General features: G+C 43.2%; 1 protein-coding gene across 17 annotated transcripts in view; it reads left to right on the forward strand.

Moving 5' to 3' along the window:
- The window catches only part of heph (polypyrimidine tract-binding protein 1 heph), a 1,248,713-nt gene that overhangs the window by 1,098,356 nt on the left and 132,832 nt on the right, over positions 1–17,525 (forward strand). For all 17 annotated transcript variants that reach the window (XM_083112799.1, XM_083112794.1, XM_083112804.1 and 14 more), the window contains one exon: positions 9,439–9,585. In XM_083112799.1, the coding sequence (XP_082968925.1) occupies positions 9,439–9,585 (147 nt within the window). The remainder of the gene's footprint in view (positions 1–9,438; positions 9,586–17,525) is intronic.

Raw genomic sequence — 17,525 nt, forward strand, 5'->3', positions numbered from 1 at the left:
TTGCACATCATTTGGCGTTTTGTCTTCGCTGACCCTCTTGCGTTTCCATGGCAGGTTCAGATGTGGTCGATCGGTTGCGGGATTGGCTTCGGCCGTCGGAAGTAATTTGCCGGCGAAGTTTGGCAATCAACGGCAGACGTGTGCGGTTGTAGCGAATAATAGATTAGCGGCCTCGTTCCAATCATCTGCCATAGTGCATTGACAGGGGAGCGTATGCTGAAATCTAGTTTAGAAAGGGAATGAATAGGTGTGTAATCGTACCTCATCATGTGGACGTTCTCGGATTAATGTTCTGTCGGCCATGTTGAGTTGTTTTTCTAACTAACAAAGGAGGTTATCTAAGTGTCCCCCTCCGATTTCCATAAAAATTGGCAGGTGTATAGGGGGCCCAAAGGAAGAAATACGTTTTTTTGTGTTTCAGCTAAAAACTGTTTAGGGGGCAACCTTTTCCCCCTTCAAATGTCAAGATGAGGAGAAATTGAAGTGGGGATCTGACCCCCGAAACCACGTAAATATGGCATAGGAAGAAACAGGGGGCATTGGTACAATCTATACACCTGTAAAGTTTCATAGAAATCTCTATACACCTGTAAAGTTTCATAGAAATCGGAGGGAGACACAGGGGTCTGATCCTTCACTTCAATTTTTGTTCATCTTGACATTTGAGGGAGGTTTTGCCCCCTAAAACAGTTTTTTAGCTGAAACAAAAACACGTATTTCTTCCTTTGGGCCCCTCTATACACCTGCCATGTTTCGTGGAAATCTGAAGGAGACACAAGGGTCAGATCCCCACTTCAGTTTGTCCTAATCTTGACATTTGAGGGGATGTTTGCTCCCTAGATCAGTTTTTTTTAGCTGAAACAAAAAAAACAAACAGGTATTTCTTCCTTTGGACCCCTCTATACACCTGCCAAGTTTCATGGAAATCTGAGGGGGACATTTAGATAACCTCCCTTGTAAGAGGGTGACGTGAAACCGCCTTGTTTTGGGGTGATGAAAGTTATATACTGTAAAGTTGGTGTGACGTGCTTGTAATCCTTTTATCTAATATATTGGAAAGAGCTATTTTGTTACGCTTAGGCCGTTCGCCGGCTTAAACTGCTTTGCTGCAAGAGGATGTGTGTGTGTGAGGAATGGAATAAATTACGCTCATTGCCCTTTACCAATATTTAATAGAATCCCACACGCGAGGGGGGAAGGGAAGATCACGCACGAGCCAACAAGATATCTAAACACTGATAATGATAAACCCAAAGTTTCACCACTGTACCTGGTTTCCTTCGTGGTTCCTCGGCTGAGTCACGACGTGACACTGTATCGGTCCGTCGAAGGTGTCCTCGGTGGGTTCGCCCAAACCTTTTGGACAGACCGACTTAATACTGTCACTCGCAACTCACTTCGTGCTTCGCTCTCTCGATCAACTCGTCGCCCAGGAACTGCTGCAGTTTTTGATTACTCAGCATTTTATTCCGGCTCGTGACACATTCATAATTTGACACTTTGACAAAAAGTACACTCTTTTTGGTACAGCGCATCTCAATGCCAGCGATTCATGGTTCAAATCTCCGCCTGGGTACGGGTGTTCTTTGTGAATGTATCTTCATTAATTCCATCACATCGCCCATTGTCATCGTCGTGAATAGTGAAAAGTGGCAGATGCAAAATAAATACGCTTGAGTTAATAAGCAAAATGCCAGTAAAACATCAGCAAAAGGTTTTGGTATTATTTGGTGTTACCGCACCTTTCCTGCTCTGATTACTAATTTGTGAGCTTAAGTTACTAGACTTTAATTCCTGTTGTCCCCTGTGGAGCATCAACAACACTTGTCCACCTGCTAAAATTACTGGTGATGAAAATGAATTATGATTGGATGACATTCAGGCGCACACAACCATGGTGAGAATTTCTTTATCTAATCCTTTGTCCTTTGCTCTCCAGTAGAATTCTGTCCCAGACAGTCCCTCCCCCTCTTTTCCCCAACTTTTCCTCCCGCACCATGCTAAACCTTACGTATCAAGGGTAAGTAAACTGTTCTTGCCCCTCCTCCAGTTTCGAAACCAAGTCGCCGACACTGAACCCATAGTTCATTTTTCAAGCCGCAGAGATACCATCTTAAAAGCCATATTGAATCGTACAATAGAATACAAACAAAATATGTTGATCCTCATGGAGGTGATTCGTGATCACGCATACGTTGAATATTTCGGAGTGTCAAATTAAAAACGTCGCGTGATGGGGAAGTAACTTTGAGTAGTTTTCAACAGAGCAGACTAGGAACCCCAATTATTGTTTTCTCGTCGCTAGAAATAAAGGGGAGGAACACGATGACGCACACCAAAAGCAAGAGCGTCGACAGGCAGACCTAAGTCATTAAAATTGCTGATTGCTAATCGGCTTTTGAACATTCATTCCATGAATGGATTTTTGTTAGTGGCATTTTCAATGCTGTGGGATCACGCTGTCGTTCTGTTGCACAGCTTACCCTTTTGAGACGGGTAACTAAATCTCTCCCCCACGAGGAGAACACTCTTGATTCAGTGCTCCGCTTGAATTTCCATGAAATCAAGAGGGTGCTGGCTGTTATTTTTCCGTCAAAGCATCCTGCGTACGTTCGCTCCCGCGGTTAATGTCAGTACCTTTACACAATTTGCTCTCTGTATTACCTCGAAGGTGATGTCGTTGACGAGAAAATCACTCCGCGCTCGAGTTGGTGCACTTGAATGTATTGGTAAGTTCCTTTGAAATATATGCAAAATATTATGCTATGGGACAAAGTATATGCTTTGTGGTCATTGAATTCAGTAAAGACTTGTTTTATAGCATCATTACACAATCTAAGTTAATGTGCTTATCACGGAATTTTTTTTTCTTAGGAACAACAGGGTTGGTTGTCAAACGTTTGTTTAAATAAGTGAAACCAGGAACAATTCGGACAAAATTACCAAATTAAGTAAAGAATGTATTTTATAATGATATTTAATGATAAACGTGTTTTGTTAATTGAAACAAATCAGCCTAGTGTTGGTCCGGAACTTCAACTCTAAGCACCAGAAAATTTGCGTAACATTGTCATTTCTTAACATTCAGTAATTGCTTCTAATGGCGCATAGAAGATTTTGTCTGGCATTATAGATATGGCGCCCGAACAGGGACTTGTCTCGACAACAGCTACTGTGAAAGATCTGCAAGTCCAACATTGTATTGCTGAAAGGCATTCTTTACATCATCCGTACCCAAAAGACTACCTCGAAATTCCAGATTAATCATTGCTATCTCTTTTTGCAAACTTTTTAATTCAGATAAAAAAAATATATGTATGGCATCTTCTCTCTTTGTCCGGAGATTGGCTGCGTTCATCCTTTAGTTGTACATTTTAACGGCCGTTGAAGAGCGCCTTCTGTGGATACGCGGTAAATTTACCGTTGTGAGATTGTACTAAGCTTCTCGCGTCAGCCCCCTCTTTTTTCCCCCCTTTCCTCTGCTTTTGACCATTAGAGTTGCAGCCGAGAAGAGCGCGTATATATCATGATATTTCTGCCGCACGCAAAAAGGGTTGTGCCATCGTCGCTATCATTTATCAAAAATTATGACTGTCGTGTTGAAGGACGACACGAGAGAAATGTTAGGCACTCCGTTCATGAGCTGTTTGCTACTCTCTCCCTGTGCGATGCTGAAACCCCCCCACCCCCACCCTTCCCCTTCCCAAGATAAAAGCAGTAAAAGTGTGCTCCGTGTTGAGGCCGATTCTGGACAGGGTGATCTGAAAGCATTTGTCATATTTTTTTCTTTCTTTTTTCTAATGAACACCACCGTGGGTTGGATTCTTCTGGGGTCTTCTTCCCGTTATTTGTCACTTGGTTTAAGCGTTCGCTTTCGAGGTGACGTGTCACGCTTGACAAATGTCTTGGACGCGAGCTGCTGTCTGACGAGCAGGGCAAATCTGTTTTTTTGCTATTGTTGCTGTTTGATTGACGTGTGGTGCCCATGTAGACGTCGTACATTTCTAGAGACAAATTCGTTCGAATTCCGGTGTGGGCACAGTGTAGTCGCTCGGTTGCGTGAACAGAAATGAGGTATTCGTTTTAGCTGTACCTGTTACCTTGTTTCTTCTACTGCAACAGTTATTTTTCGGAAAGTGTACCGTAATATAAAGTACCAATTAACTAAATCTCTAGCCTTCTCAAACCCGAAGTATTATGGCTGCAGCAACACAAGCCTTCCATCTGTCTCTCTCCTGGGCAAGATCAGTCCAATCTTTTCCATCCTTACAGATTTCCTTTAGGTCCATCTCAACGTGATCCCTCAATCTTCGTCTTGGTCTTCCTTCTGGTCTCTTACCATCAGGTTTCCCTACCAGAATCCTGTAAACTCTTATTTCGTCTCCCATTCGTACCATATGGCCTGCCCACCTATACCGCGTTTGTTAGAACCTGTCCCGTTTCCCGCGCTAGCGATCGTTCGACAGTTTCGGTGCCAATGCGAAACGAGAAAAAAATGGCTGCTGGGCAGCGAGGAGCGAATGGAAGTCAGAAGAGAGAAGCTTACGTTGATGCTATTGCCACGTTGCGTATTTTAATTTGCTGCCTGGCTTTGACTTTCCCCAGCACGTGGTTTATGCTAGAGAGGCCAGCGATCAGCTAGCGCGGGTTCTAACAAACGCGGTTTAAGTTTTTGTGATTTAATCATTCTAATAATATCTGCAGATGAATACAAATTATGTAGTTTTACATTGTGCAAACTTGTCCAGTCGCCTGTCTCCTCATCCCTTTTATAGAACCACCAACCCATCTCAAACCCTGGCGTGGAAGCAGTGGCGCTGTCGTCGTTAGACTAAGTTACGGGGAAGTCTGTTCGCTATTAAAATTAACCGATATGCCATCTGGTGGATTTTCAGGAACTACTCTATGTAGGATACGTTGTGTTCATATATAGGCTGCGTCACCCACCCCCTCTTACCTCCCCAGCTATTTTTATATATAGCGTTGTGAGTAAGGTGAAGATGACAATTTTGTTATCCGGGAATCCTTTATTTTCGATTTCATATGAGCATCATTGGATTATTGAGATGGGTGATGCCGCCAAATCTAGACGTTGAAAACTAAGAATAAATTGCCATCACTTTAAAGCTAACGGTATTAGCAGCGCCCCCACCCCTCTGACACCTAAAATTACCCTAGGAGGCACTTTATGCAGCCTTCGTTAATCTAGCTCCTTGAAAGTCACCTTTAGCTCTATTAATGGTGAAATGTAGCTCTTTTATGCACATCAGGTTTGGCAACACTGCCAGGATGGCCGTAGGAGGTATTAGGCTTATGGGACGATTATTTTATTCGTTCTCTCGGGAATATCAAACATCCAATGACGTAGAAAAGTACATGGATGGAAAAAGGACACGTTGAACTATGTCATAGTAGAAGGAAAAGTCGAAACTCCCCATTTGATTAGCCGTAACTTGAAGTTTATTTCCCATAAGGAATGCATGCGGTTCTGTAAATACTTATTAATCATACTTTTCAAACATCGTGTCTAGCTTACTAATGAACTTGAGAAACAATTTCCGCTTGCAACATGGAGAGAAATTCGTACTCTCTTGCATATTAAAACATTTTTTTTAAAGCAGTGCCCAATCCGACGATATTGAAATAAATGCACAAGTAGTGCGTATTTGTCCCTCCTCGCCTTAAGACCCTGTCCTCAGTTTTGTTCTAGGTAAGGGACTTATCCCTTATATGCTGACGTACCAATAAATCAATCAACTGTCTGTTCATCGTTACTTTAAAACTGAAGAGAGATGCAACAGTGAAGGGATAAGAATTATTACACTAACGTTATATGATCATTAATATGTGGCACGGATAGCTATAGATACATCTAATGGAACCCGTGCAGGAATTTCCTACCTGATTCGTGCATTAGCCAAGTTGCAAAGTTTCACTTATTCGGATCCCTCTGCACGCGTCGATGTTTACCGAACTGAATTAGTCTGAATGATTCTACAGGTAATTGACTCCCAATTAGCAGGCAGAGGCGGCGAGCGTTCCCAATCAGCCGTGCGAACACTGCAAATGATTCATTTCTAGCGCGATTGGAAATGTCAAGCGTAATTATCTAAGATTAGATGGGACCCTTCTTTTGTAACTCGCTGCTGGGTTAACGTAATTTTCCATAGCGTGGGCACTGTGTAAAAGCGCCTCTCTGCGTCCTTTTGTTCACTATATATTTGTGGGTCTTCCCGGTGGCGTATTGCGAACGTCCTCTCCTTGTAATCAAGGGGTCACGGACTCGATACCCTGTGGAGGCACATTGCACAGCTGTGCGTAAAGTGGACTTAATAACTCAAAACTCATGTATGACTTTGTTCATATGGTTTACCTTAATGGTCAACACTCGTGTTTCTTTTTATGTGAATAGGAGTGTACGAGCAAGCGGTGCTGTGTTCTATCCCCGCTTGGAGCCTGGAAACAGGATGCTTTCCCCAAGACATTTGTAACAAGTAGGATTCATATAGAAGACTTGGTGGCTGATCTAAGGTCGGGATTTTTCCACCCTTGTCCCCGCATATAGCGGCTCTGGGGTTCACCCAGCTTCAAATCAATGGATACTTGCACTCACGCCCGGGGAGCAGGGGGTTGTAATGACGGCCGGAGCGTGATGCTGATCACATCACCTCCAAAATGGCCCGAAATCGAGAATCTGTGAGGCTCTAACCCCACATACCCTAAATGTGCCTTCATGGCATGAAACTACGTATGTGCACGGGGAACTTTACCTTACCTATTAAAGACTTGGTTCTAATTCCAAAAATCCCTGCAATGCAATTGTAGTTCACACAAGCAAATGTATGTTCGTACCTGTGACTTTATTTTCTCTTGGAGCCAGTATAAGATTAAATATTTGCGTTTTCCCACCCCACTCTATCTCTCCTTTCTCTCGGAGGCAGTATATTGGCCTTGAGCTGCCGTCGCATCTGGGGACCTATCCCCCCCTTGCCCCCCATCAAGTGCGGAACGTTAACGATGAAGGATGAATCCCGTCGGCGTTTTACTTGGTTTCCCCCGCCTTCCTCCACGTGTCTTTGTATTCGAGGAGCTTTCTTTTGCCCCGTAAATCAGATTTCCGTATATCATGGCCCCCTTTAGCACTAATGTGATTTACTTCGCACAGGCTTCTTTGCCTCCTGCGACAAACGTCCGCGTATGCAAGGATTTTCACTTTCGTTTGCCTTCTATTTTATTTTTTTTCTCGAATTGTCCGCAGAGGTTGCGAGACGCGATGGGGATTGTGCGTTGGCTGTTGTAGTCGTCGAGGCATGAATCAAAGCCGTACGGTGAAGACCCCTCGAACGTCGATTTCTTCATTTTGAAACTTTCCATTTTTCACTGCTGCCATCTTGTGTCGAGGCGCAAGACTATTTCAAAGCGGTAGCCGTTTCGTGATTGATAGGCTACCGTGGCTTCTTTGAACAACTGCAAAATGATGACAGTTGCCATGTTTCATGTAAGGAAGATAGTCTCTCACGTGAACTATTAGGATCTGTTTTTATTACGCTGGTTCACGTTGTTGCAGTATTTTGCTGTGAAATCGTCATGCTACGATGCCAACCGTTGGGAGATCATGCTAGGCCAGACTTAACACATCCTTTTCCTCAAGCCGACCTCCGAGACGTAGTGGTTATCTCAGCGCTTAAGTCCCTGCTTTAGCATGGGTGTTCTTTGTGAGTGTCCCTTCATCAGTTTCAGAAGACCATCACTCAACTCATCCTCAACTTCGCGATTGGACAAAAGTGCCAGAAAAGCGAAGTAAAATAAATCAATCGACCTTTTCCCCAGTTTCAATTCGTAGAATGAAGATTATCAATACGTCTTGGAGCAAACGTTTGTGTAGACTCTATAGAAATACATTCTTTGTTTTTGTGTTTCAAAAGCTCAAATTTATGTCTGTGCTACTGCGATACTTATAGCCGCAATATAGAGTTGCATTAACTGTATACATCATGAATAGGCAAAGGGCAAGAGTGTTCGTAGACAATTTTTGTTCCTAATGATATAAACCTAGTCGCCAAACTGAAAACTTAATTTATACCTCCATTTTAAAAAATGCCAATGTACGAATGACATAAGCATTATATTTATACGTCGGTAGTACAAAATATTAAGAGAAAAAAAATATTTCATTTGATGTTTATAAAAGTCGGACAATACAATAACATTTGGTTGTTTTATATGTGCATTTCTGTTATTTAGTGTCGCTTTCCTACCACTTTTGGCTAATCGGGACTTGGAGAACAAATGAGGATCAGATGAATTTGAAATTCATGAAGGGACATGCACAAAGTTCCCAGGCCGGAATTCGAACCCAGAAACTTAAGTGACGAGATCGGAAGTGTACCACTTAACGCGCCCGCTCACTAGCCTGCGAATTTATTGTTAAATGTAACTTGTTTTAATTGTTACTTAATCGTATTCATGATTGAGAAGAGCAATTTATTTTATAAAAATACATACAACGTGCTTGGGAATTGGGCAACTGATTGGAACTTACTTATTTGAGTCATTTGGCATAGTGTTCCATGTTTCGAAAATTCGAGATGCAATATAGTCCAGGTATAAATAATGAGCGTTTGGAAGTGATGGGCAAGAGACATCGGAACCTCTCTCGTCTGTCCAACAACCGCGATCTACTCGCCAAAAGTGGCGCAAATCCAACAGTTCCAGTCGCATTTGCCACCTCTAATTTCGTACACTGGAGGACTCCTTGAAAAGTAATTTAATTTTTCACACTCCACTTGAGTTTTGGCTTCGAAACGTTCGTTCGCTTATATGTTTAATGTAATAATTAGGACTAGTTTTTTCATGACTTAGCATTTTTTTTTTGTAAGTATGATGTGTTTTCCTTAAACATATAGAAATTCATATTATGAAGAAACGAATTAAAATAAGGTGCTTTTTAAGGGCATATTTGGACATTTTTGCTTGATATAACATATTTTGATGGATTTTCGGTCATATTCAGCATATTTTCGCTTTTTCAAAGAAATGTACAGTCATTTCAGAAGTATATTTGTTCTTGCTCCAATGGTTCACTCGAGGTGTTTTGTTTTTTTCTGTAGCAAAAATCTTTTTGATTTTTATTTGAAAATTTAGATAAAGTATTTATTGTGCATTGCAACTCAGGGTCTATAAAGTGAACTAAAAAAAGTACGTATGTGAAAAGATCTCAGCATTTAGATATTGATGTGTGAAACAGTCCAGTTATAACGACACATTTTTTTCAGATTATAGTGCATATTTTGTACATTTTTAAGTCATAAGTGCATATTTTATTTTGCATATTTTGGTGATTTTTAGGACTAATAACTATTTTTGACATTTGTACTGATGTGTGTGTGTTATCTTTGCTGTATTAACGTGTTTTTCTTCTTTGTCTCTCTCTTGCAGGCTTTCTTGGAGATGGCGGACGAGGTCGCCGCGACGTCTATGGTAGCCTATTTCACAAACTGCGTAGCGCAGCTGCGGGGTCGAGCAGTCTACGTGCAGTTCTCCAACCACAAAGAACTGAAGACGGATCAAACGCACTCTAACGCAGTAAGTGTTTGCGTCATTTTCACTTCTCGCTCTTCCTCTTCTTCCGTGCACTATACTTGTCGCATTTCCTGCGGGCGGCTGACCTTCGTGGCTATTTCTGGCACTTTCTGTCCCCCAATCGTCTTCGGGGGTGTGTGTGGATGAGGGGTGACAACAAACATAGTTGCGTCGTTCACAACCGTACTTCTGTTTTTGCCAGTTGCACACAGTTGATCCAGAAACGTCATCGAGCAGGACCACGTGTGAAGTTGTACAGGGTTAACGACGTTAGTAATAATTGGTTTTATACAGCGCATATTGATACACTTGTAGGTTGATTTGATATTTCTGCAAATATGCTGTACAAAGAAACCAACTGCCGGAGTACCGAGTGAGGTAGTGTACCATTAAACCCCGCTGATGATATCGTTATCAGAGAACTCTCGCCTTAGAGTGCGTTTGGCAACAGTCCGGCCAAGGAAGACGAAACTACCTCGAAAGGACGATTCCAAACGCGAGAGGGGAAGCAGGGAGAAGCACTCGCCAAACTACCCTGTGGTATTTCGTTTGTTGTGTTTATTACCGCTTTCTGGGTTGTGTTTGTGATGGCTCTTACAATTCGCAACAAACCGCTTCGAAGTGGAATGAGGAAAATTGGGACGTTTTGGCCCCTGTTGCAGATTCTACAAAACACCCTCGTTATGCTAGAAAATGTCACAAGCCATTCAGTTACTACATTTATATTTATAATACTATATACAACAATATTATTATTATTGAATACTATCCTGATTAATGTTGTGTACATTTGTGCTAATTATAATATTTACTAAGATCAATTTAATCGAATGATCTAAAATAAAGCTACTGGTTTACAAACAAGTTTATCTACTAATGTGACGATATGAACACTTTCCTGATATGTTCTGTTTGCTGATATAGTATATGACTGGCTTACATAATTCGTAAACATCTCTGTATGTATTTTGGCGGCGATGTTACTGCGTTGAAACTTCATTTCTGTTTCTACAGCAGACGATATTCAAGGAACCCGCTTCCTGTCCAAAGCTCCGTCACCCCTTTTTAGCCACTGAACGCGTCCGGTTGGCGCATGCGCACTTCCGTCCATGGTCTCGGCTAAGGCAGCCAGACAGTATCAGACAGTCATTTGTTTCGCTGCGCTAAGACGGAGCCTTGTGACTCGAAAATGCCCGATGTCTGTCGTAGAAAATTAAACTCATCGCTGATTTGCTGTTTCCTAGCCGCCTCTTCCCGCCCTGGTGTGGGGTATGAAACGTCACTCCAGAAATACCCGCTTCCCTGGAAGGAGTTGTGGGTTGCCTAACTGTACGGCGGTGGTAGAAGCTGCCATTGGAAATTTGATATTAAAAAGCCTCTTCTCATCGAACAGTTAGGCACCATGTTATGCTATTGGAGGGCGGCCGCAATCCTAAATCGCTTGTGCAGACCTTCTGATTAGAGAGGGCAAAAGCCTTATCTTTCTTGTCTTAATCGGAGAAAGTAAACCTCATTTGATCTCGCTGTTTTATTGCATTGATGGATATGGAACAAGGGCGTATATAGAGTGGGTCCGGACCCGCCAAAGAATCACTGTATTAGAAGATTTCAAACTTACGTGGCACCAGTGTTCTTTGTCCCCCCTCTCTGTGTTTCCGAGATCATTTTGCACATAGATATGGTTTCGCACAACATACAAAACAAGTACACATAATTTATTCAATTTTCAACAGTGACTGCCATTTGCCACAAAGAAGTAAACTGTTTTTGCCTCCCAGTATTGACACCCAATTGTCGATACTAATTTCCAATCCAATGTATTGGCAAATTATTCTCAAAACACACAGAGGTAACATAACTAACAAATAAAGTGTGTGGGAGTGTTAATAACAAGAAATTTTGTATAGAACGAAGTTGGATAGTTGAATTACATAGGGAATAACGTACCTTATTACTCTTCCAAAGTTCCAAGTTTTTTTGAACATTCGTCAGCTTGAAAATACTTCATTTTTTTAAAGAGCATAATACCGGTGATAAAATTCCTGTACATAATTTCTATGTGTGTGTATGGGGGGGGGGGGGCTTGCCCCTCTGTGCGCACGCCTATGCTAAGTATGTGCGAATATCGTTCGTAAAGAAACTGAGCACACTCCCACCAGGTACCCCTCAGTCTACTTTGGGTATCGGTCTTACAGATCGACCATTTTCTCAGACCGGGAATCGAGCCGAAAATCTTGCAATCAAGGGGTACTTGCCTTCCATTCGCTTTCGAGGTAGTTTCAGACGCGTTTGTATTACTCCTTGTACGCTGAGAACGCCGTTTCGACTCTGCAGCAGGAACATTTGCGGCATCGCGCTTGGACGGCTGCCAGCTTAGTTTTTCCGAGCGCAGGAACAGCAAACATAACGTCCTTAATACATGCATTGCCGTCCTCCTGCGGAGAGTGATTTGGCCGTCTCCTCATGCAGATAACATCCACCCTGGCTGGGTTTGTTCTTCCTCCCCCCCCCCCTACCGGCAAGGGCCTTGATCATCGGGCTCGTCTCCCCCTCCACCCGTTCACCTGGATCTTTTTCTCCGTCTGTGCCCGCCCCGCACAAGAGGGACTCATTCAGCTGTGGGTCGTTTCCTGTTGGATTGAATTTTAAATTTTAAGAAAGAATTATTTCCGGGGAAATTGTTAGAGCGAGCCGAAAGGTTGAAGGAGAGAAGAGAGAACTAGGGGGGCATCCCCCGCTTGCTAACTTGGAGAGATCTTGTTACTCAAATTGCTCCTCCAATAAAGATGCCCGGGGCTGAGAGGGAATATCTAAGGGCTTGGAAGTCCTTGTATTTGCAACGGTCGATGGGAGAAGGGAACGGAGACTACTCGCTGGACCCTCTGAATAAATATTAGATGTTCTGCTGATAGACTTTAATTTTCGTCGGGCGCTGTTTTTTGCGAGTTATCTCGTCGCCTCCCTCATTTCATGCTCTCCAGAACCTGGTGTTTTAATGCCGTGTCGGTAAATTGTTTCCGGGCACGTTCACGTTTTGGAAGCTTAAACCGGAGATCTTCGGTTGTTCGTGGGCGGCCTTGTTGATTGTTTCGTGTGTAAGCATCTCCATGGTCGTAAAGAAGCATGCTCCACTCTCCCCGCACGGGAGGACGATGCGCAGGAGTCGCGGGTCTGCGCAGGTTCTTTCGCCTGTGGTTCCACTGTAGAAGAGGCAGGCGCTGTGCTACAATCAGTCTGCGTTTTTAATAGGGAGCATCGACGCTACTGGGCATGCGCGAACTGGACGAGTCCAGTCTAATAATAAGGGTGGTGGCTTCAACGGGGAAGGCTCTGTTGCAGTTGTGACGTCACAAATCAGAAACCAGCTCTAAAATAAACGAAAGAACTGAAGTCGGCATGATTCTATCTTCTTCCAGTTGAGGCAGACATCTTGTCTGCAGATTCAAACCCATGGTGATGCATGGGCGTACATAATTGCATGTATTTGTATTTTACGTCGCTTTTCTGCCACTTTTGCCTGATTGCGACGATGAACATGAGTGATGATTGGATGATATTGATCACTCATCCTCATCTTTGCGATTAAGAAAACTAAGGAAAATGAAGCAAATCAAAGTGTCCAGTGACCTGTAAAATGTCCTGAAAATCGAGTTATGGGTGGGAAAGTGATAGTTCTCCCGGTGGGGGGAGGTTAAAAATCCTAGACAAGTCATGACAATTGATGTTTTGTCTTCCTTAGGTGACAGATCCGAAAAAACACGTTTCACTTTTTCATTCAACTGGCTACTTGCTGTCTGCTCTTCGGCCTTGGAACTATTCTTGATACACACATACCAGTACTCACTCTTCGCAGCCATTAATGCTGAACGGCCTTCCTTGACAAAAACTATTGATTAAGAAATTCCAGTATTGAGCACAGGATGAACCTGGAGGAAGGAGATGGGGGAAGGGGGGTGCAAATAAAAGACGGGGGGAGCACAGAAGGAAGCAGCCCCCCGGCATGGATCCTCGTCTCTCGTGCAAATCTTCGGGAACAATAGTTAGGGAACTCACTCACTCGTGCAGTCATTATACGGGGAACACCTCCAACCACTTCATTATAACGAATTAACCCTCCCGCTGGAGAAAGCCGAGCCGAGGGGGAGGCAGGGGGGGCGTTGCCTTGGAGGTGATTCCTCCCGACCAATTAGCGGCAGGTTTCTCAATTACTGCTTCCTCCGCTGAGGGCAATCTTTATCTGCGAAGGAAAATGCGGCGATCGGGAGCAAAACCATTGAAACCAATGGAAACTTCCTGGAAATAGACTTTGTACCAGAGACCTTTCCGGTGGGAGAGTGGGGGCTATGTAAATTCGCGGCCAGCAGGGGAAAAATAGCATCAAAGCGCCTTAATTTTTTCTTCTCGCGGTTAGTTTTCTTGTAAGGTAAGCGGGTACGTAATCGGCTTTCTGAACCTTTCAGTGCTGGTTTCCAAGGCGAACGCTAGGTGATGACTGGTATCATTGTTCTTCGTTGTTACGTCAGTTTTTCTCGAAATAATGCGGATGATGGGAGGAGGGCGTGCAAGAAATCCGAACATTTAGCAAAGGTTGGAAAAACACTTCGTTAACAGGATTTTAATTAGGCAAGAAGTCGAGAAGTATTTTACTTGCAATTGTCAGTCCGGACGACCAATCAGCAAGCTCCCCGCCCGCCTGTTGCATTGTGGGCACGACGGATTGAAGGAGCAAGAATTTTTACTCTCCTTTTAATGTTGAAAACAGTCTACCGGAGTTTTTCTCCTTATAAAGGAGGGTGATATGCAGAAATAAACATACGATCAATTAGTTAATTATCGGCAATCCCTATGTGGGCCGTTACTTTTGAGATCGCCACCCAAAAAAATGTCTCGTTTTGTCAGAAAGGAAAGATCTTAGTATTTGAAGAAACCGCTATGCTGTTCCCAATTCTGAAAAATAACAGCTGATTAGAATTCGTTCCAGAGCATTCGTGTGAATCTTCATGAGGTTTGTTTTCGATGTCTACAGGGTGTACCAAAAGTTCCATTACCCCCCCCCCCCTTGAATTGTAGACAAACCTGCAAAATGTTGTTATAACAGCATGCGTATAATGAGAGGATGGTATACCATTAAATCAGACCAATGGCCACTATTTACTCCAGAGGATCTGTGGTCACACCGCCATTTTCATGGCACAGTATTATTTGCCTCCAGGTGCGATGTGAAATCCCCCGTAACGTAAGATCTCCGATCTGGATTTTGGGGTGGCCATTTTAAGAGAATTCCTCAATGATGTGTTCAGAGACAAACTGATTGGTCGAGGATTGCCAAATTTACCAGAACCTTTAAAATGCCCACCCCGAAGTCCAAATCTGACATCTTGTGATAATGCGCTACGGGGGCACATCAAACAGAAAGTCGCCCATAATAGTTATCAGACATCTGAGAAGCTGTTCGCAGTGCGTTTGCTTCCTTCACGCCAGCCAAGTTACGGAGGATGTCACCTGGAGGCGAATAATACTGTGCCATGAAAATGTCGGTGTGCACGCAGAGTAAATGGTGACCATTGGTCTGATTTAATGGTATACCATCCTCTCATCATACGTATGCTGTTAAAATAACATTTTTCAGGTTTGTCTACAATTCAAAGAGGGGGTAATGGGACTTTTGGTACACCCTCTAGATTACGTAGCCAGGAAATTATTGCCAATAGCGAGACAACAGCGAAAGAAATCCACACGAAGCTTCGTGTCAGTGCTCCAGAAGTCTAAGCAGATGTAGTTTTTCAGAACTTGGAATATTATAAGTGCTTTTTTGATAGGGGGAAATTTTCGAAAATGACTTCGCTGGTGTCTGCGAAAGGTTCAGCAGTGTCTTAAATTTGGCCCTCCCAATTGCTTTACCTCGTTTTTTTAAAGTTCACTCATGCTCAGTTAGAGCCGTGGTGATGTAGTCGGTAGGGCGTTTGGCTACCACCCAGAGACCCGGTTCTGTTTTCGGGGTGAGTGATCTATTCCGACCTTGTCCCCGGATAAAGCGGCTCTGGGGCTTACCAAGCCTCAAATCAATACCACCTGGGTGCAACCTCGGGGATAAAGAGGTGCTGATCGCACCATTTCAAAAGTGGCAGAGATGAGAATGTGTGGGGCCCAGAGTGTGCCTCCATAGCACGGTGCTATATGCATGGGAAACTTTATATTTACCTTACCATGGTCAGATAGGTTAATACGGACTGGAGCTACAGTTTAAAGCGAGATCCCAACCACTCTGCAGTGTGTTTCCACCAGATCCGCTCAGGCGACAGCATTATCAACACGGGATCAAGGCCTCAGTAACATGTCTGAATCCGCCAGTGTACCATCATCAGTTCATCGTCATCGCAGCGATTATCCTGGAGAGGTAGAAAGGTGAAGTGCAATTCAAATACAAACTGTTTGATCTGTCCAGCTTGGGCGCTGAAAGTATACAGTTGTTGAAAGGAATTATCGTTCGTTGACACAAATACATGAGTGATGTCCTTGTGTTGACCGTATAAAGTTCCGCAGCGTGGCTGTCGGCCTCTACTCCCCCTCCCGCGCCAACAAGTGGAAGCTTCATGCTTTGAATTGCAACTCGGCCAAGTAAAAGTCGGGAGAATGGCTGAGCCCGCATCAACTTGATAAACTGCGATCGATTGTCCCTCCCCTCCTAGAGATCTGCTGGAAGCGCCTGGAAGCCTTTCCTCGATGTCCATGAATAGAAATCTGAAAAGTGGTGTCGTGGGTGACAGCTCCGCGTGGGCATACTGAAAGCGCGGCGCTTAAGCACGATCTTGTCGTGGCATTACTAGTGCTGCAGTTTGTAGTCGCTGGCAGTTAAAATGGGACACCTAAACGCACGGCAATGAAATTAGTCGGGTGGCAGAAGTTCGCGCTGTCGCCACGTCGAAGCGCAACCCAACCACAGGGGGGCAAACATGTACGCCCAAGGGCACCTTCAGGGGGTTACAAAGGGAATATTGCCCCATCGATTTCAAATTTTATGCAAATAAGAATAAGTTTCGTAAAGTTTTCTTAGTATCATCATGTTCATAGGCGCAGCAGTCGGATCTGGGCACCAATGATCTAAATGCCATGGCGCCCCGTGAAATTATTTGCGCCCTATTAAATGAATATTGTTCTAAGTTTGCAAAAATTGGATCTGAAAATTTTCCGCAATGGATTGTTAATTACTCGAGAGAGAAGTAAGAAAGACCAAATGTGTACTACAGACTGTTTTTGCTAAACAGTTTTGTTTTAAATGTATGAACAGTCGTTTTGAGGAAATGGAGCACACACATGTGACAGACAATTTATATAATTTTTGCTGTTGGTTTGTTATGAGGTGGATGAATTGATTATTTAATGTATTTAAATAATATATTTGTGCACAATTTTGTGTTAACATGTTGCATATGTATTTTATTTTACGTCGCTCCATGTTGCATATGTGTAAGTAATATGTTCTACATGAAAGTTCCACGTCATATGTACAAAAGGAATTATATTCGTCATTCTTGTCTTATAAGAATACAGTTTGTGTGCTTGTTTTCCATTATTAGCTAATGTGAAATTGAACGTGTTACCAATAATAATAATAATGCCATTATTATTATTATTGGCACGTTTATCCTCCTGGTACTCCCTGTACTTGCCCCCTTAACATTTGTGCCATGACGAAAATACTACCGTGTAAAGTGAAGAATCTTACGGCATTTCTCAAGGATAGAACCCGTCCTATTTCCGTAACATTTTTCGTAGCATAACCAATCAGAAGCGACCTCTGGGTCACGAGTGCAGATATGGCGGCCGAGTGAGATGTAAACAATGTATCACCTCACATTTTTAAAAGGCGATAACTATTCAACGGAGAGGAATAACATTTCATATAAAACGTTATTAGATACAAAACAATGGCGCTGCTTAAA

The sequence above is a fragment of the Lepisma saccharinum genome, chromosome 26, assembly GCF_977018435.1.
Source record: "Lepisma saccharinum chromosome 26, izLepSacc3.1, whole genome shotgun sequence".
NCBI lineage: Eukaryota > Metazoa > Arthropoda > Insecta > Zygentoma > Lepismatidae > Lepisma > Lepisma saccharinum.